Source organism: Olea europaea, chromosome 3 (genome assembly GCF_002742605.1).
Source record: "Olea europaea var. sylvestris chromosome 3, O_europaea_v1, whole genome shotgun sequence".
Classification (NCBI taxonomy): Eukaryota; Viridiplantae; Streptophyta; class Magnoliopsida; order Lamiales; family Oleaceae; genus Olea; species Olea europaea.
In genome coordinates, this window is record NC_036239.1 from 4,476,301 (window position 1) to 4,489,409 (window position 13,109).

Consider the following 13,109-nt stretch of genomic DNA (forward strand, 5'->3'; position numbering starts at 1 on the left):
ACGTCCCAAGCGAGTCAAGATTTGCTGTCTCATTTTACTGTCCATCAAATTAATTCTTGGCATGTCATCAATAATTAATATGTTATCTCATATTTATTCTCATTAACTTCACCACTAATCTACTAAATTAATGATGTGTCAAGAATTAATTAGGTGGACAGCAAAATTGGACAGCAGATGTTGACTAGTCCCAAGGTGGTTCAAGTTTGATCGAAATTTTACTAAGACACAATTGCTAAAGACCCAGAGCACAAAATTACGGAAGCTAACGTCTCCTGCAGTGACTAAATATCTTGATAATCAACTTCTATTTCTCCAGAAATTAAGTTCAGAAATTGACAATTGAAGTATAAATCTGTCCAGGTTTCCATCCGTCAGGTATTACATTGTCCGCCACAAGACTCTTCCCAGAATCCTCAGTTAACTTAATGGAGAATGGGGCTTTCAATGGATTTTCTGAATTGAGTTTCCACACTTCACCCCAAGATTGTTGCATTGGGAGATACGAATTTGAGTCCAATGCTTTGAGCTCAACTCCTGCAAGCTCACCATCCCCATTTACATATTCAATCACAGTAGCAAAATAGTAGTCACTGGAACCCGTGTCGACTAGAAAAGTTAGTAATACTCCAGGATAATTGCAATCCACTCTGAAAATTAATTCGAGACATAAATTCATTTGCAAACAAGATCGTTATCGTAGGTTTGATGAACAAGAAATTTAGTAAACGTACCTTCTATATTGTATGTCGAGTCGTCCAGCGTTCCTGAGTTGATCAGCTTTGCCAGGAAGTGCCATGGCTCCAAAGGAAGTGCCACTTAAATCAAACAGAACTGGTTCTGGGTCACAACCAGGACACTCATCTGTTATAACTACAGTAACCGGATTCCCAGAGCACGCAATATTTTCTTTACATTTTACCTAAATTAACAGTTCAAAACAGTATTACATACAAGTATCGGCTTCAAATTTATAATCTGCATGCATGATATATGTGCATTCATGGACCTGATAACAAGCTCCACAGCTCCTTCCTGCTTTGAATAGAGAAGCAGCAGCAGCAGTTGTTAAGGAAGAAAAAGGTGGTTTCCCCACAGCATCTCCATATCCACAAGCCCCTCCTTAACACGCACAAGAAAAAAGAAGGGAAAAAAATCAATTTAAATAATAAATTTTCAACGTGCATGGTGAATTGAATAATTATTTTGTGTTACTTTTTCTATTTTAAGTTTTTTATTTTTGTGAGTGACCAGGAGTCCAGGAGGTTGTGTAACTGTATCTTACCATCGCTTCCTGCACCACTGGGGCTTCCATACCAGCTGACTTGGGCTGGTGACCAGTCAGAATCAGATTGAAGTTTTGACACATTAAGTGCAAGAAGCTTGGAGTTGAAGTAAGAGCAAAAGTTTGATAGAAGAGAAAATAGAGCTAAATATTTCAAAAAAGATTTGCGCAAAACTAAAACCATGATGTTCAGTCAGTTTTTTCTGCAGTTTAGCTTTGGTTATTTGAAGCCTGGAGGAATTAACCGTGCAAAACCTTATTTAAGCAAATCAGTCTCACTTTTCACATGGACAGTCTAATCTCCTCGAGGCAAGTTGGAAATAAAATGAATGTTGAAGGAAATTTTCTGTATATTGCATAGCTTCAACTAGATGATTATTTATATGAGATATGTTTAGTGTACAGCATTTATATGAGATCTGCTTAGTGTACAACACTTTTATTGTGAGGGGGCCACAAATTTAATATTCATGTGGGCCCTCTCAAAATGTGAGGGGACTGTACAGCATGGTGTACAAATAGTTTTTCCCTTATTTATTTAGATTATAGAGTATATGTAGAATATTCTAGAGTGATACAGCCGTAGTTAAATCCTTGTATCACGGAAGATGTTGGGAATCTATTTACAACAGAAATTTGTGGGTGTAACATAAATGTGACAACCAGGATGAGTAGCTGATGATTGTGTGAATAGCTGGATATTGATGTGTTTGTTAATTCTTAACGAGGCAGACCATATTAAGGTTAAATGGCTGTCAGCTAAACTATTCCAGATTCTGGAAAATAGACAGAGAGAGGCTTTCAAGAATCAGGTAATTTTATACAAAAACAGGAGCTATTTCTTGCAACAAAGAATCTATCCATGCATGGGCATTGGCAATGCTTCCATTTTTTGTACTTCTAAGCCAATATCTCAATTTCGTGCATCCAAAGTCCATCCATTACTAAAAAGGAGAGATTTCGTCTTAAAATTCATGGTTGATAAATCATGTGTTGCAAGTATTTCAAATAAACGCAACCTAACAGCTTAAAATTTTTAAATTTAACATGGCATTGGACTACGAGAAATTGCCCAGATTTTGAACTTGTGACTACTAATTGCAAATTAAGGACGTATCAAATCTTTTAATAAAAAATGAATCATGTCAATGTGTGAGAGGGGTGTAATATTTTAATAAATAATGTTACGTATTTGCACACTTGGACAACTCACCAGGGCCCACAGCTAACTTATGCCGAATCACGTGACACTTAAACCGAGGTGATTTGCATAGCCGATGCCCACAAATTGAGGTACACGAAGCCTCGGCCCATATATACCGAGGCCCATCTATTATTGCTTCTTGAGGAGCTTTCGAAGCCCATATGCCGAGGCCCTTTGAATGTGCATGAGACCCTGTTGGCCGAAGCTCTGTAGTCGAGGTAGCAGCCTCTGAATCATAAAGCAGCATCTTCCATAGACACTTCTCCCAAGAGATCCTCTGCATAAAGATCTTACTAGAATGATTGATAGGACATTTGTCATAAGTGTAAATGTTAAGTCTTGTCACTAGTAGAGGTGGCCCTGCCAATCAATAAATGTATAGCAGGCTAGGTGCGGCTGATGCCTACAATTTGACATGTAAATTAATCGGATGAGGCCACGTGTACCCCGAACTAAAGGTCACGATCTAACTTGTGACACTACAAATACTCCCCCATGTACCACACACAAAAGCTAATGCAAGAATGAATACAAGAAATCACACTTTACTCTCTCTTTCTTATTATCTTGCAACACAATACGAATTTACGCATATTTATATACACATTTGCAAACATCGATTGGTAATTATTGTACAATCGGTCTACGATCATCTCGTCGGATTCCGAACATTATCGTCCCGCGTCGTTGAGCTACTCCCACGCCCTTGATCTATCCTTTTTAAACCTTCCACGTGTCTTTGCGTGTTGAACTTTCGCTTACGTGTGTGCGGGTGGGTCCGGTATCTGTTGGCAACATTTATTGGGGTCCACAAATTGGCGCCGCCTGTGGAAAATCATACCATAACCACGAACAACCATGTGGTGAAAACTTATTAAAGAGGAGCATTTGGGCATTCCCCTTGAAAAATGATTTGTTCTTGAAAAAGAACAAGAGGAAGCCCCACGACTTAGCAAAATCTGAAGGGTGAGACGCAAAGAAGATGAGTTCAAACGAAGATACACCCCCCAGGAGGGTAAGAGAAAATGCTGATGTGCCCCCTCCAGTAGCTGCCCCAACAGCTCGGTATAGACCCCACCACAACCATAGAAGAGGTGGAATGCGTGCGACGGCCCGACTGTCAAGAGAAATGACCACCATGGCAGCTAATATGAGAGACATTGCTAGCCAAAACATGGCTATGAGGGAACTCATGGCCCAAATGCATGGTCAGGGAGGCTTTCCTATTCCTCCATACACCCCTCAAGGGCACTACCAGCAAGAAGATGAAGTTCAAAGCCGTAGGGCTACCTCGTCGGATTATAGTCGAGGTAGAAGCCCACTTGAAAGGGAAGTAGAAGTTGATGTTCCCTCCAACTACGCTTCTGGCCGACCCATCGAGGTCCCTTTGAACCATGATAACTTCCAACCTTAGTATGAGCAAGAGCAAAGACATAGGAGGTCAGGCAGTGTATTTGACAGAATTAGCCCCGCTGAACCGAGGTTCAGACAACAACAACATCACGATCCTTGGACAAGGCCACCGCCTCCACCTCCAATGCCTCAACAGCCAGAAGAAAAGCATGAAAATGCCCTCCATGCTGCTTTGCTTAGAAATAGGCGCCAAAGGAGGGAGGAAGAGGCTAGGAACCGTCCCGGAACCTCTCACCAACAACCAAGGTATGAGGCCGATGAAAACGATTCAGATGAGCAACAAAGCTCCTGTGACTCGGACGATGACGATGAAAACCTCCCATTCTCAAGGGAACTAAGGAGCGCCCAGGTCCCAAACTACTATGTTATGCCAAAGATACCAAAGTATGACGGAAGAGGCGACCCAGAGAAGCACCTGAATGCTTACAAAACTCACATGAGCCTGAGGGACGCCACCCTCGACTGTGAAATGCAGAGTTTTCCACTTAACACTTAGCGAAGCAGCTGAAATTTGGTATAGTAGATTACCACCTAGGGGCATAAGAAGTTGGCCTGAATTCAAGACGACCTTCTTGAAGAGGTTCACTGTAAGCAAAGAGGGAGAGGCCCCCATCCAACGTCTCCAAGACATGAGACAGGCACATGGGGAGTCTCTAAAGAGCTTCCTATCACACTTCACCGATGAGATGACATATTGTGTGCAAGTCACCGACCGTGAGGCATTATCTGCATTGAGAGGAGGTCTGAACATGAACACCCTGTTGTGGAGGGACGTACAAAATCAAGACCAAACCACCTATGATGCCCTACTCGAGATGATGAGACGGGAGATCATCAATAAAGAATTGATTGAGCATAGGAACAGGAAAAGTATAGGCCTTCCACCTCCTTAAAGGCAGCGTACTAGAGGGCCGACCTCCCACTTGATGGACTACCAAATGAACCAAGCTGGTAATGGGAGTTTTGAACAAGCACTTGCCACCACCACTCTTAATGTCGTTCCTACATTGGCATATGAGGATATCACAGTCGCTGACACCCAGCAGATGAAAACTCCACAAGGATCCCGTAGGGAGAGAGGCCAAGGCCGGGGTTCAAGACCTAGAAATAGGTCAAATCAGAACCCACCTGGATACTGTGCATACCAATGGTCTTATGGACATGACATAACAAATTCTCGAGACTATGCTCACCGCTCCCGGCAGGAACCCCCTAGGGACAGAAATGAATCGCCCCAAGCGAACAGGCCCCCACCTAGGTACGATAATCGACCTGGGCGTGAAGAGGTTGCTCCTCGTCAAAGGGATATTTCTCTGCGACGAAGGGAGCGTGATACAGAGAGGCCCAGGGAAGGACATAGACACCGAAGAAATCGACAAGCTCAGGATGAGGTCCCTATCCACGAGGTGAAATGCGAAACGTCAAAAGGAATTATGCTCGGGAGGCAAAACGCCTTCCTCTGACAAGCTACATTGTGGATAACAGCTCCCGGAGAAATCAAGTTCTATCTATTCTTTTCACCCAGGAGTACGCCGCAGGAGTTCACTATCCTCACTGCGATGCATTTGTGATAAGAGCGGTCATAGCCCGGAATGGGCTCAAACGAATGTTAGTTGACAATGGTAGCTTCGTCAACATTCTATTCGATCCACCTTCGACAAGATGATGCTGGACCATGAGTTAACATCCACCACCACTCATTTGTATGGATTTACCGGAGATAACATCACTCCGAGAGGAAAAATCACACTCGCAGTAGAGATGGGGGAGTCTCCCCAAACCACAATGAACTTCATGAAATTACTTGTTGTCGACAATCGATCGGCCTACCATGGAGTATTGGGTAGGCCAGCCCTAAAGGAATTAGGAGCCATCACCTCCATCCACCACCTATGCAAGAAATTCCCGATGGAAAATGGGGTGGCAACGGTGAGAAGTGACCAAAGAGGTTCAAGAGAGTGTTATCTAAACTCCATCAGAAAGGCCGAGCCCCAAGACATCCATGTAATTATTGTCGACAAAGTCATGATTGATGTCCCAGGTGATGCTCCCGTTGACCCGAAAGATGTCGAAATGATTGACGCCCCACCCAAGCCGGAATTATTGGTCATCGATGAGATTGATCCCCTCATAATTGAACATGAACCTCAAGCATCCCCAGTTGAGGAACTTGAGAGCTTCTCGGTGGACCCCCGAGACCCATCCAAATCGTTGAAGGTCAGTAAGGGCTTGTCCAACACTTCGAAAGAAAAGCTGAAAGATTTCCTAAGTAGGAATCTCGATATCTTTGCTTGGAGGCATGAGGGCTTGGTAGGTATAGACCCCAAGGTCAGTTGCCACCACCTGAAAATTGATCCTAAAATTGCCTCGCATAGACAGAAAGGGAGAGCCCTTAATCCTGAGAGGTACGAGACCCTGAAGGAAGAAGTTCGGAAGCTCATCAAAAATGGTTTCATCAGGGAGGCCACCTATCCGATGTGGGTCTCCAATCTAGTTTTAGTGAAGAAACACAGCGGCAAGTGGAAGGTGTGCATCGATTTCACTAACCTTAACAGAGCTTGCCCGAAGGACAGCTTTCCACTTCCAAGTATTGACCAACTGGTAGACTCCATAGCTGGGCATGAGTTATTGAGCTTCATGGACGTTTACTCCGGCTACAACCAAATTCCCATGCACCCAGCCGATGAGGAACACACATCTTTCATTATAGACCGAGGCCTTTACTTCGACAAGATGATGCCCTTCAGGTTGAAAAACGTCGGAGCAACATATCAAAGGCTCATCAACAAAATGTTTGTGGACCTCATCGGCAAGACAATGGAGGTCTACGTAGATGACATGCTGGTAAAGAGTTTGAAAGCTGGAGACCATTTAACGCACCTCAACAGCACCTTCCAAATCTTGAGAAGATATAGGATGAAGCTCAACCCCCTCAAGTGCGCCTTCGAAGTGGCCTCCACTAAATTCATAGGATACATGGTCAACCAATGAGGGATCGAAGCCAACCCTGAGAAGATTGAGACCCTATGCAAGATGAGGTCCCCCCAAAAGTCAAAGGAGGTGCAAAGCTTGACTGGACGAGTGGCCGCACTCAGCCGCTTCGTCTCCAAAGCTACAGACAAATGCCTCCCATTTCTCAAAGTGCGAAAAGCTAGGAAGAAGTTCCAATGGAATGAGGAATGTGAAGAGGCCTTCCAGCGCATAAAAAGGCACCTAGGGCAGGTCCCCCTCCTCTCCAAATCGAAGCCCGGTGAAATTGTACGGCTGTATCTGGCCGTCTCCAATGAGGCCATCAGTGCGGTTCTAACCCGAGAAGAGGGGACCACCCAACTCCCTGTTTACTATACAAGTAAAGCACTCCTATCGTCGAAAATCCGCTACCCCGATATGGAGAAGCTCACTTTGGCCTTGATCACGACCTCCAGGAAGTTGAGACCCTACTTCCAAACCCACATCATCCATGTGCTGACAAACTTTCCCCTAAGGCAAGTACTCCAAAAGCCCGATGCCTCAGGAAGATTATTGAGATGGGTGGTGAAGTTAAGTGAATTTGACCTCAAATTCAAGGCTAAAGCAGCCATCAAGGGACAAGCCTTGGCTGACTTTGTGGCAGAATTCGCCAACTTACCCGAAGTAGATGAAATCATGGAACAAGCAGAGCCCCATACGTGGAACTTATTCTTTGATGGGTCGGCTGGGGATGTCGGCTCAGGTGCCAGAGTTGTCCTCATCAGCCCAGAAGGTCACAAGCTAAACTCGGCTGTGAGGTTCGGGTTCAAAACCACCAACAATGTAGCAAAATACGAGACATTTCTTGCAAGCCTCAGGTTAGCCAGAGGAATGCAAGTAAAGAGGCTACTCATTAGTAGTGACTCCCAGCTGATCGTTAGCCAGGTCAATGGTAACTTCTCAGCCATGGACAAAACAACGGCCTCTTACTTGAAAATGGTGATGAACCTCATCCCATCCTTTGAAAAATTTGAGTTGATCCAGATCCCCGCATCGAAAATGCACATGAGGATGCACTCTCCAAACTTGCAAGTACAAGGATTCCGAACTACTCACAGTGGTCCCTATAGACCACCTCCTCATGCCGTCAATCGAGGCCCCCAATGTGATGTGGGTCGCTGAGACTCCTACCTGGATGCAGCCCATCGTGACATACCTCAACGACCAAGTACTTCCCACCAACAAGCATGAGGCTTACAAGCTAAGGAAGAGGTCAGCCCATTTCCTCTTCATTAATGATGTACTCTATAAGAGGAGCTTCTACTCTCCAATCTTACAATGCGTCGGAGGAGAAGAGGCTACTCACATATTAAGAGAAGTCCACGAGGGTGTGTACGACAACCACTCTGGAGGTCTATCTTTGGCACAAAAATACTGAGGCACGGGTACTACTGGCCTACCTTGAAAAGGGACGCCCTCGAGTTTGTACAAAAATGTGACAAATGCCAACGATTCTCTCCAGTCTAAAGACAACCATCATAAGATTTAACCGCGGTTTCCAGCCCTTGGCCTTTCTCGAAGTGGTGTGTGGATTTCATAGGTCCTCTACCAAAAGGTAGAGGAGGAGCGAGCTTCGCAATTGTGGCCATTGATTACTTCACGAAGTGGGTTAAAGCTGAACCCCTGACAAAAATTACAAAAGCCAACACTTCCAACTTCTTGTGGAAGAATATCATATGCCGGTTCGAGATTCCCTACTCGCTCGTCTCAGACTATGGTAGACAGTTTGACAACAAGAAGGTCAGAAGTTTGTGTGAAGAACTTGGCATCAAGAAGCACTTCTCCATGCCTCACCACCCACGAGCAAATGGCCAGGTTGAGGCTGTAAACAAGACAATCAAGTATGTCCTGAAAAGGAAGCTTAATGTGTCAAAAGGGGCCTGGGTGGATGAGCTGCCACAAGTTTTTTGGGCAATCCGAACCACTGCGAGGACCTCAACAGGGGAAACACCTTTCCTCATGGCATATAGGACTGAGGCTATGAGCCCCGTCGAGGTTGGACTTCCATCTCCATGACGTTTGCATTTCAGTGAGATAACAAACGATGAGCTTCGTAGGTGCAACCTTGACTTCATTGAGGAAAAGAGAGATGACGCCCAGCTAAAGCTCGGTACATATCAAAGAAAGATGACGAAGTACTTCAACTTAAAGGTAAAGAATAGGTCATTTCGAATAAGCGACCTGGTCCTTAGGAGAGTTTTCCTCTCCTCAAAGGAACCTGACACCGGTTCTCTAGGCCCGAACTGAGAAGGTCCATATAAAATCAGAGAGGAGATTCGACTCGGGATTTTCTGGATTGAAGACATGAATGGCAAGGCACAACCCCGTCCATGAAACATTGAGCACCTCCGAATCTATTATCAATGAATGTACTACCTCGTTGGACGATCTTTCCCAGCTTATGTAACATTTCCATGATTCACTAAAATTATCCATGATTGAATTCACGTGTCGCATTACGTCGTCACCTCAAAGGAGAGGCCAACGTCCCATCTCTGAGCTACCTCGTCTGAACTCTGAGGCGCATGTACTTGCCTCCCTTTGACGAGGCTGAACGCCACTGGGAAAAGCCTCAGCATGACTGAACCATCCACCATGTTGGAAAGCGTCGTCACCTCGGAAGAGAGGCCAGCGTCCCATCTCTGGGCCACCTCGTCTGAACACCGAGGCGCATGCACTTGCCTCCCTTTGGTGAGGCTGAACGCCACTGGGAGAAGTCTCAGCATGGCTAAACCATCCATCATGTTGGGAAGCATCATCACCTTGGAGGAGAGACCAGCGTCCCATCTCTAGGCTACCTCGTCTAAACTCCGAGGCGCATGCACTTGCCTCCCTTTGACAAAGTTGAACGCCACTGGGAGAAGCCTCAATATGACTGAACCATCCACCATGTTGGGAAGCGTCGTCACCTCGAAAGAGAGGCCAGCGTCCCATCTCTGGGCCACCTCGTCTGAACACCGAGGCGCATGCACTTGCCTTCCTTTGACGAGGCTGAACGCTACTAGGAGAAGCCTCATTATGGATGAACCATCCACCATGTTGGGAAGCATCGTCACCTCGGAGGAGAGGCCAGCGTCCCATCTCTGGGCCACCTCGTTGGAACTCCGAGGTACATGCACTTGCCTCTCTTTGGCGAGGCTGAACGCCACTGGGAGAAGCTTCAGTATGGCTGAACCATCCACCATGTTGGAAAGCGTCGTCACCTCGGAGGAGAGGCCAGCATCCCATCTTTGGGCCACCTCGTTTGAACTTCAAAGCGCATGCACTTGCCTCCCTTTGGCAAGGCCGAACGCCACTGGGAGAAGCCTGATTAGGCTGAACTATCCACCATGTTGGGAAGCGTCGTCACCTCAGAGGAGAGGCCAGTGTCTGATCTCTGGGCCACCTCGTTGGAACTCTGAGGCGCATGCACTTGCCTCTCTTTGGCGAGGTTGAATGCCACTGGGAGATGCCTCAGTATGGCTGAATTGTCCACCATGTTAGAAAGCATCGTCACCTCGAAGAAGAGGCCAGCGTCCCATCTCTGGGCCACCTCGTTGGAACTCCGAGGTGTATGCACTTGCCTCCCTTTGGTGAGATAGAACGCCACTGGGAGAAGTCTCAGCATGGCTGAACCATCCATTATATTGGGAAGCGTCTTCACCTCGGAGTAGAGGCCAGTGTCTCATCTCTGGGCCACCTCATTTGAACTCCTAGGTGCACGCACTTGCCTCAACAAGACAAACTTTTATACCTATTTATGCACAAGGTTCAACCACCACTAGCTTTAAGCAACTACTTTTCGAATCAGACAGCAATATTCCCAGTTCGGCTGAAACATAGTCCAATCAGGATCCATTTAGGTTACAGTTATTTAGCTTAAGTATAATTCATTTGCTTAAGTCCAATATTGGTCATGGCTCGTGAGGCTTGCGTACAATTTACTTGCTCAAGTGATTGGAGTTAGGATACCAAGTTAAAGTTATTTAGTTTTTCAACCAACATTAAGTTCAATTGCTTAACGAGGCCAATGCACTTAGGACAAAAACAACATTGAATGAAAGAAGATATTATATTGCTTTTCAATCAAGATTACAAAAGGGGGGCCTGAGGCTAGTACATCAGAAATAACTGAAAAGAAGACTATCCTAAGCCTGGGACGATGATGGAAGCGCCCCAGCAGTCGGGGCCTTCGCAGCCTGAGCATCAGAACTTCCTTCTTCTGTCTCTGCTACTTTATCCCCAACCGCTTCATCAGCTGGGGTTTGAGGCACTTCATCCACAAACTCCGACCTCAGCTATGACATGTCTTGATTTGGGTAAAGTTCCTTAGCCCTTTCCATCATCTCGGCGTAAGCATAATTTCTCCAGTAGGTGCTGAAACTCTTATACTCCTCAGTATTGTGGAAGTTGGCAATGTAGTCTTTCATCGCCTCCTCTCTCGTCACTTTGGCCTCCTCCTTTGCCTTGGCCGCTTCATCAACATACCACTTTATCTAGCCCTCCAAGAACTTGTACGCATCTTGGGCCCTAGCTAGCTCCAAGTTTGTCTTCTCTAAGGCTTCGGCAGTCACATTCTGGTGGTCATTGGAAACCTCCACTTTCTTAGTCAAGGAGGCCACCTTGCACTGGGACTCATACACCTCCTTCTTCAACGCCTCGATCGGAGTCAAGGCAAACTCCAGTTTGGCCGCATCTTTAAAATTTTTGGGCCTTCGCTTCCTCTGTCTCAACTCTAGCTCCCTTCAGCTCCTCTGCAAGGGAGGCCATCTTCTTCTCCGAGGACTGGGTCTTTGTTTGAAAGTCAGTAAGGGCCTTCCTGCACTCCAGTGCAAGGCCAAAAGTCCTCACACTTTGGCTCACGAGGGCCCTTGTTAAGTCCGTGACGTCACATGAGGAGGCATGCAACTGCCACCGATCCGTCCAAAATTTGTAGAAGCTTTCTGTAGTACTTCAGATCTCAGGTGGCAGAGCCTCCACCAATGCTGGAGCCAGAACCTCTTCCCTTCCGGCAAGGAAGCTCGGAGACTTCCCTTGCACCCTCGCAGGCCTCTGCTTGGTAGCCTCCTCCTCTGCCGCCTCAGCTAACCTCCTCGTAGCCTATTCCTTAGCCTCCTCAGCCTCGGCTTGTTGAACCATTTCAATCTTTACCGCTTTCGAGGTGACTACAAGGAGCTTTGACTGAGTGGCTTCTTTACCTTTATGGGATACAGAGGTCCCGAACTTTCCTGACGAGCTGGTGATGTGCACCAGCTTCTTCTTCTTCTGCTCCTTGGGGACCTTCTCCTTCTCCTGAAGTTCTTTGGCCTTCTCCGACCTCTGAGGTGTCCCCTCTTTGGGAGCCCTTGAGCTGCCGTCCTTTGAGAGGCGCTCGACCCTGCCCCGAACGTCTTTGGCACCACTAGACCCCAGCTTCAGGGGCCTTGTCTTCACAGTGGATGTGGCCCTAAGTATAGAGGCCACGTCAGGAGTTGGGTATTCCCTCTTCTTGAACTTGTCTGCAGAACAAGTCAATGCATCATCATCAAAACAAAAAGCAAGAAATACATAAGTATAGGAGCTTCTTACCCTTGGAGGCCATCAGTTCGAAATCAAGGAAGTAGCGACTTCGGTCGATGAGGTGGTCGAAGTGGCTAAGCTTGAGAAGTCTCTCGTAAATGTCCTCTATCACTTCAAACTCCTCCTTGCTCAACTCGAACCTCGTACTGCTATCTGCAAAGGAAGCCTCAAAGTTAGATCTAAAGAAATTTGAATACAGAATGCAAACTTAGGCTGGGAGACTCACGAGCTTCGTAGGCTGTGTCTCCCTCCACTACCTACCACTTGCCCCTTACCCGGAACCGTGACTACTTCCACCCTTTAATGGAAGAAGGCAGCCCCATCACAAATGGTCCATGAGCCCCCCAAGGAGTTAAGTAATACCACCCCCCGACTCCTTACCTATTATCCTAGGCTGAAATAGGGTCATGAAGACGTGGAGAAGCATGTCCTCCCCGAGTAACACTTCCTTCCATAGGAAGTACGAGCCAACCAACTGGCTCTACCTATTTGGCAGAACTTGGGTCGGCGATAACATGAAGTTCTTCAGCACCACCCTGAAGAAGGGGTGCAGAGGAAGACGCATACCTACGCTAAATAGGTACTCACTCATCACCACGCACCCAAACCTCGGATAACAGGCTCACTCATGGGCCTCGGGTACTAACATCTCTATGTAAT

At 46.4% G+C, this 13,109-nt stretch overlaps 2 protein-coding genes across 2 annotated transcripts; one reads left to right on the forward strand and one right to left on the reverse strand.

Annotated features, from left to right (window-relative positions):
* Positions 1 to 322: 322 nt before the first annotated feature.
* LOC111377292 (putative expansin-B2) lies at positions 323 to 3,629 on the reverse strand. Its single transcript, XM_023000368.1, has 7 exons — positions 3,347 to 3,629; positions 2,606 to 2,849; positions 1,913 to 2,061; positions 1,286 to 1,429; positions 1,010 to 1,122; positions 735 to 922; positions 323 to 650 (listed from the first exon to the last, which is right to left on the reverse strand). The coding sequence occupies exons 1-7, from the start codon at positions 3,627 to 3,629 to the stop codon at positions 329 to 331; spliced, it is 1,443 nt and encodes a 480-aa protein (XP_022856136.1). The 3' UTR covers positions 323 to 328.
* Positions 3,630 to 5,564: 1,935 nt separating this feature from the next.
* Positions 5,565 to 6,817, forward strand: LOC111377303. The gene is made up of 3 exons (XM_023000380.1): positions 5,565 to 6,062; positions 6,120 to 6,649; positions 6,763 to 6,817. The coding sequence occupies exons 1-3, from the start codon at positions 5,565 to 5,567 to the stop codon at positions 6,815 to 6,817; spliced, it is 1,083 nt and encodes a 360-aa protein (XP_022856148.1).
* Positions 6,818 to 13,109: the final 6,292 nt, after the last annotated feature.

Bases quoted from the DNA above. Each gene is read 5' to 3' on its own strand.
- LOC111377292 (XM_023000368.1), bottom strand. From the start codon at position 3,629: ATGGTGGTCATTTCTCTTGACAGTCGGGCCGTCGCACGCATTCCACCT. The intron at 2,062-2,605 runs GTATATATGGGC...TCTATTTTCCAG, and splicing joins GCAATAATAGATGGGCCTCG to AATCTGGAATAGTTTAGCTG. The intron at 1,430-1,912 runs GTAAATAGATTC...TGAAATATTTAG, and splicing joins TACACCCACAAATTTCTGTT to CTCTATTTTCTCTTCTATCA.
- LOC111377303 (XM_023000380.1), top strand. From the start codon at position 5,565: ATGATGCTGGACCATGAGTTAACATCCACCACCACTCATTTGTATGGA. The intron at 6,063-6,119 runs GTTGAGGAACTT...AAATCGTTGAAG, and splicing joins ATGAACCTCAAGCATCCCCA to GTCAGTAAGGGCTTGTCCAA. The intron at 6,650-6,762 runs GTTGAAAAACGT...AGAGTTTGAAAG, and splicing joins GACAAGATGATGCCCTTCAG to CTGGAGACCATTTAACGCAC.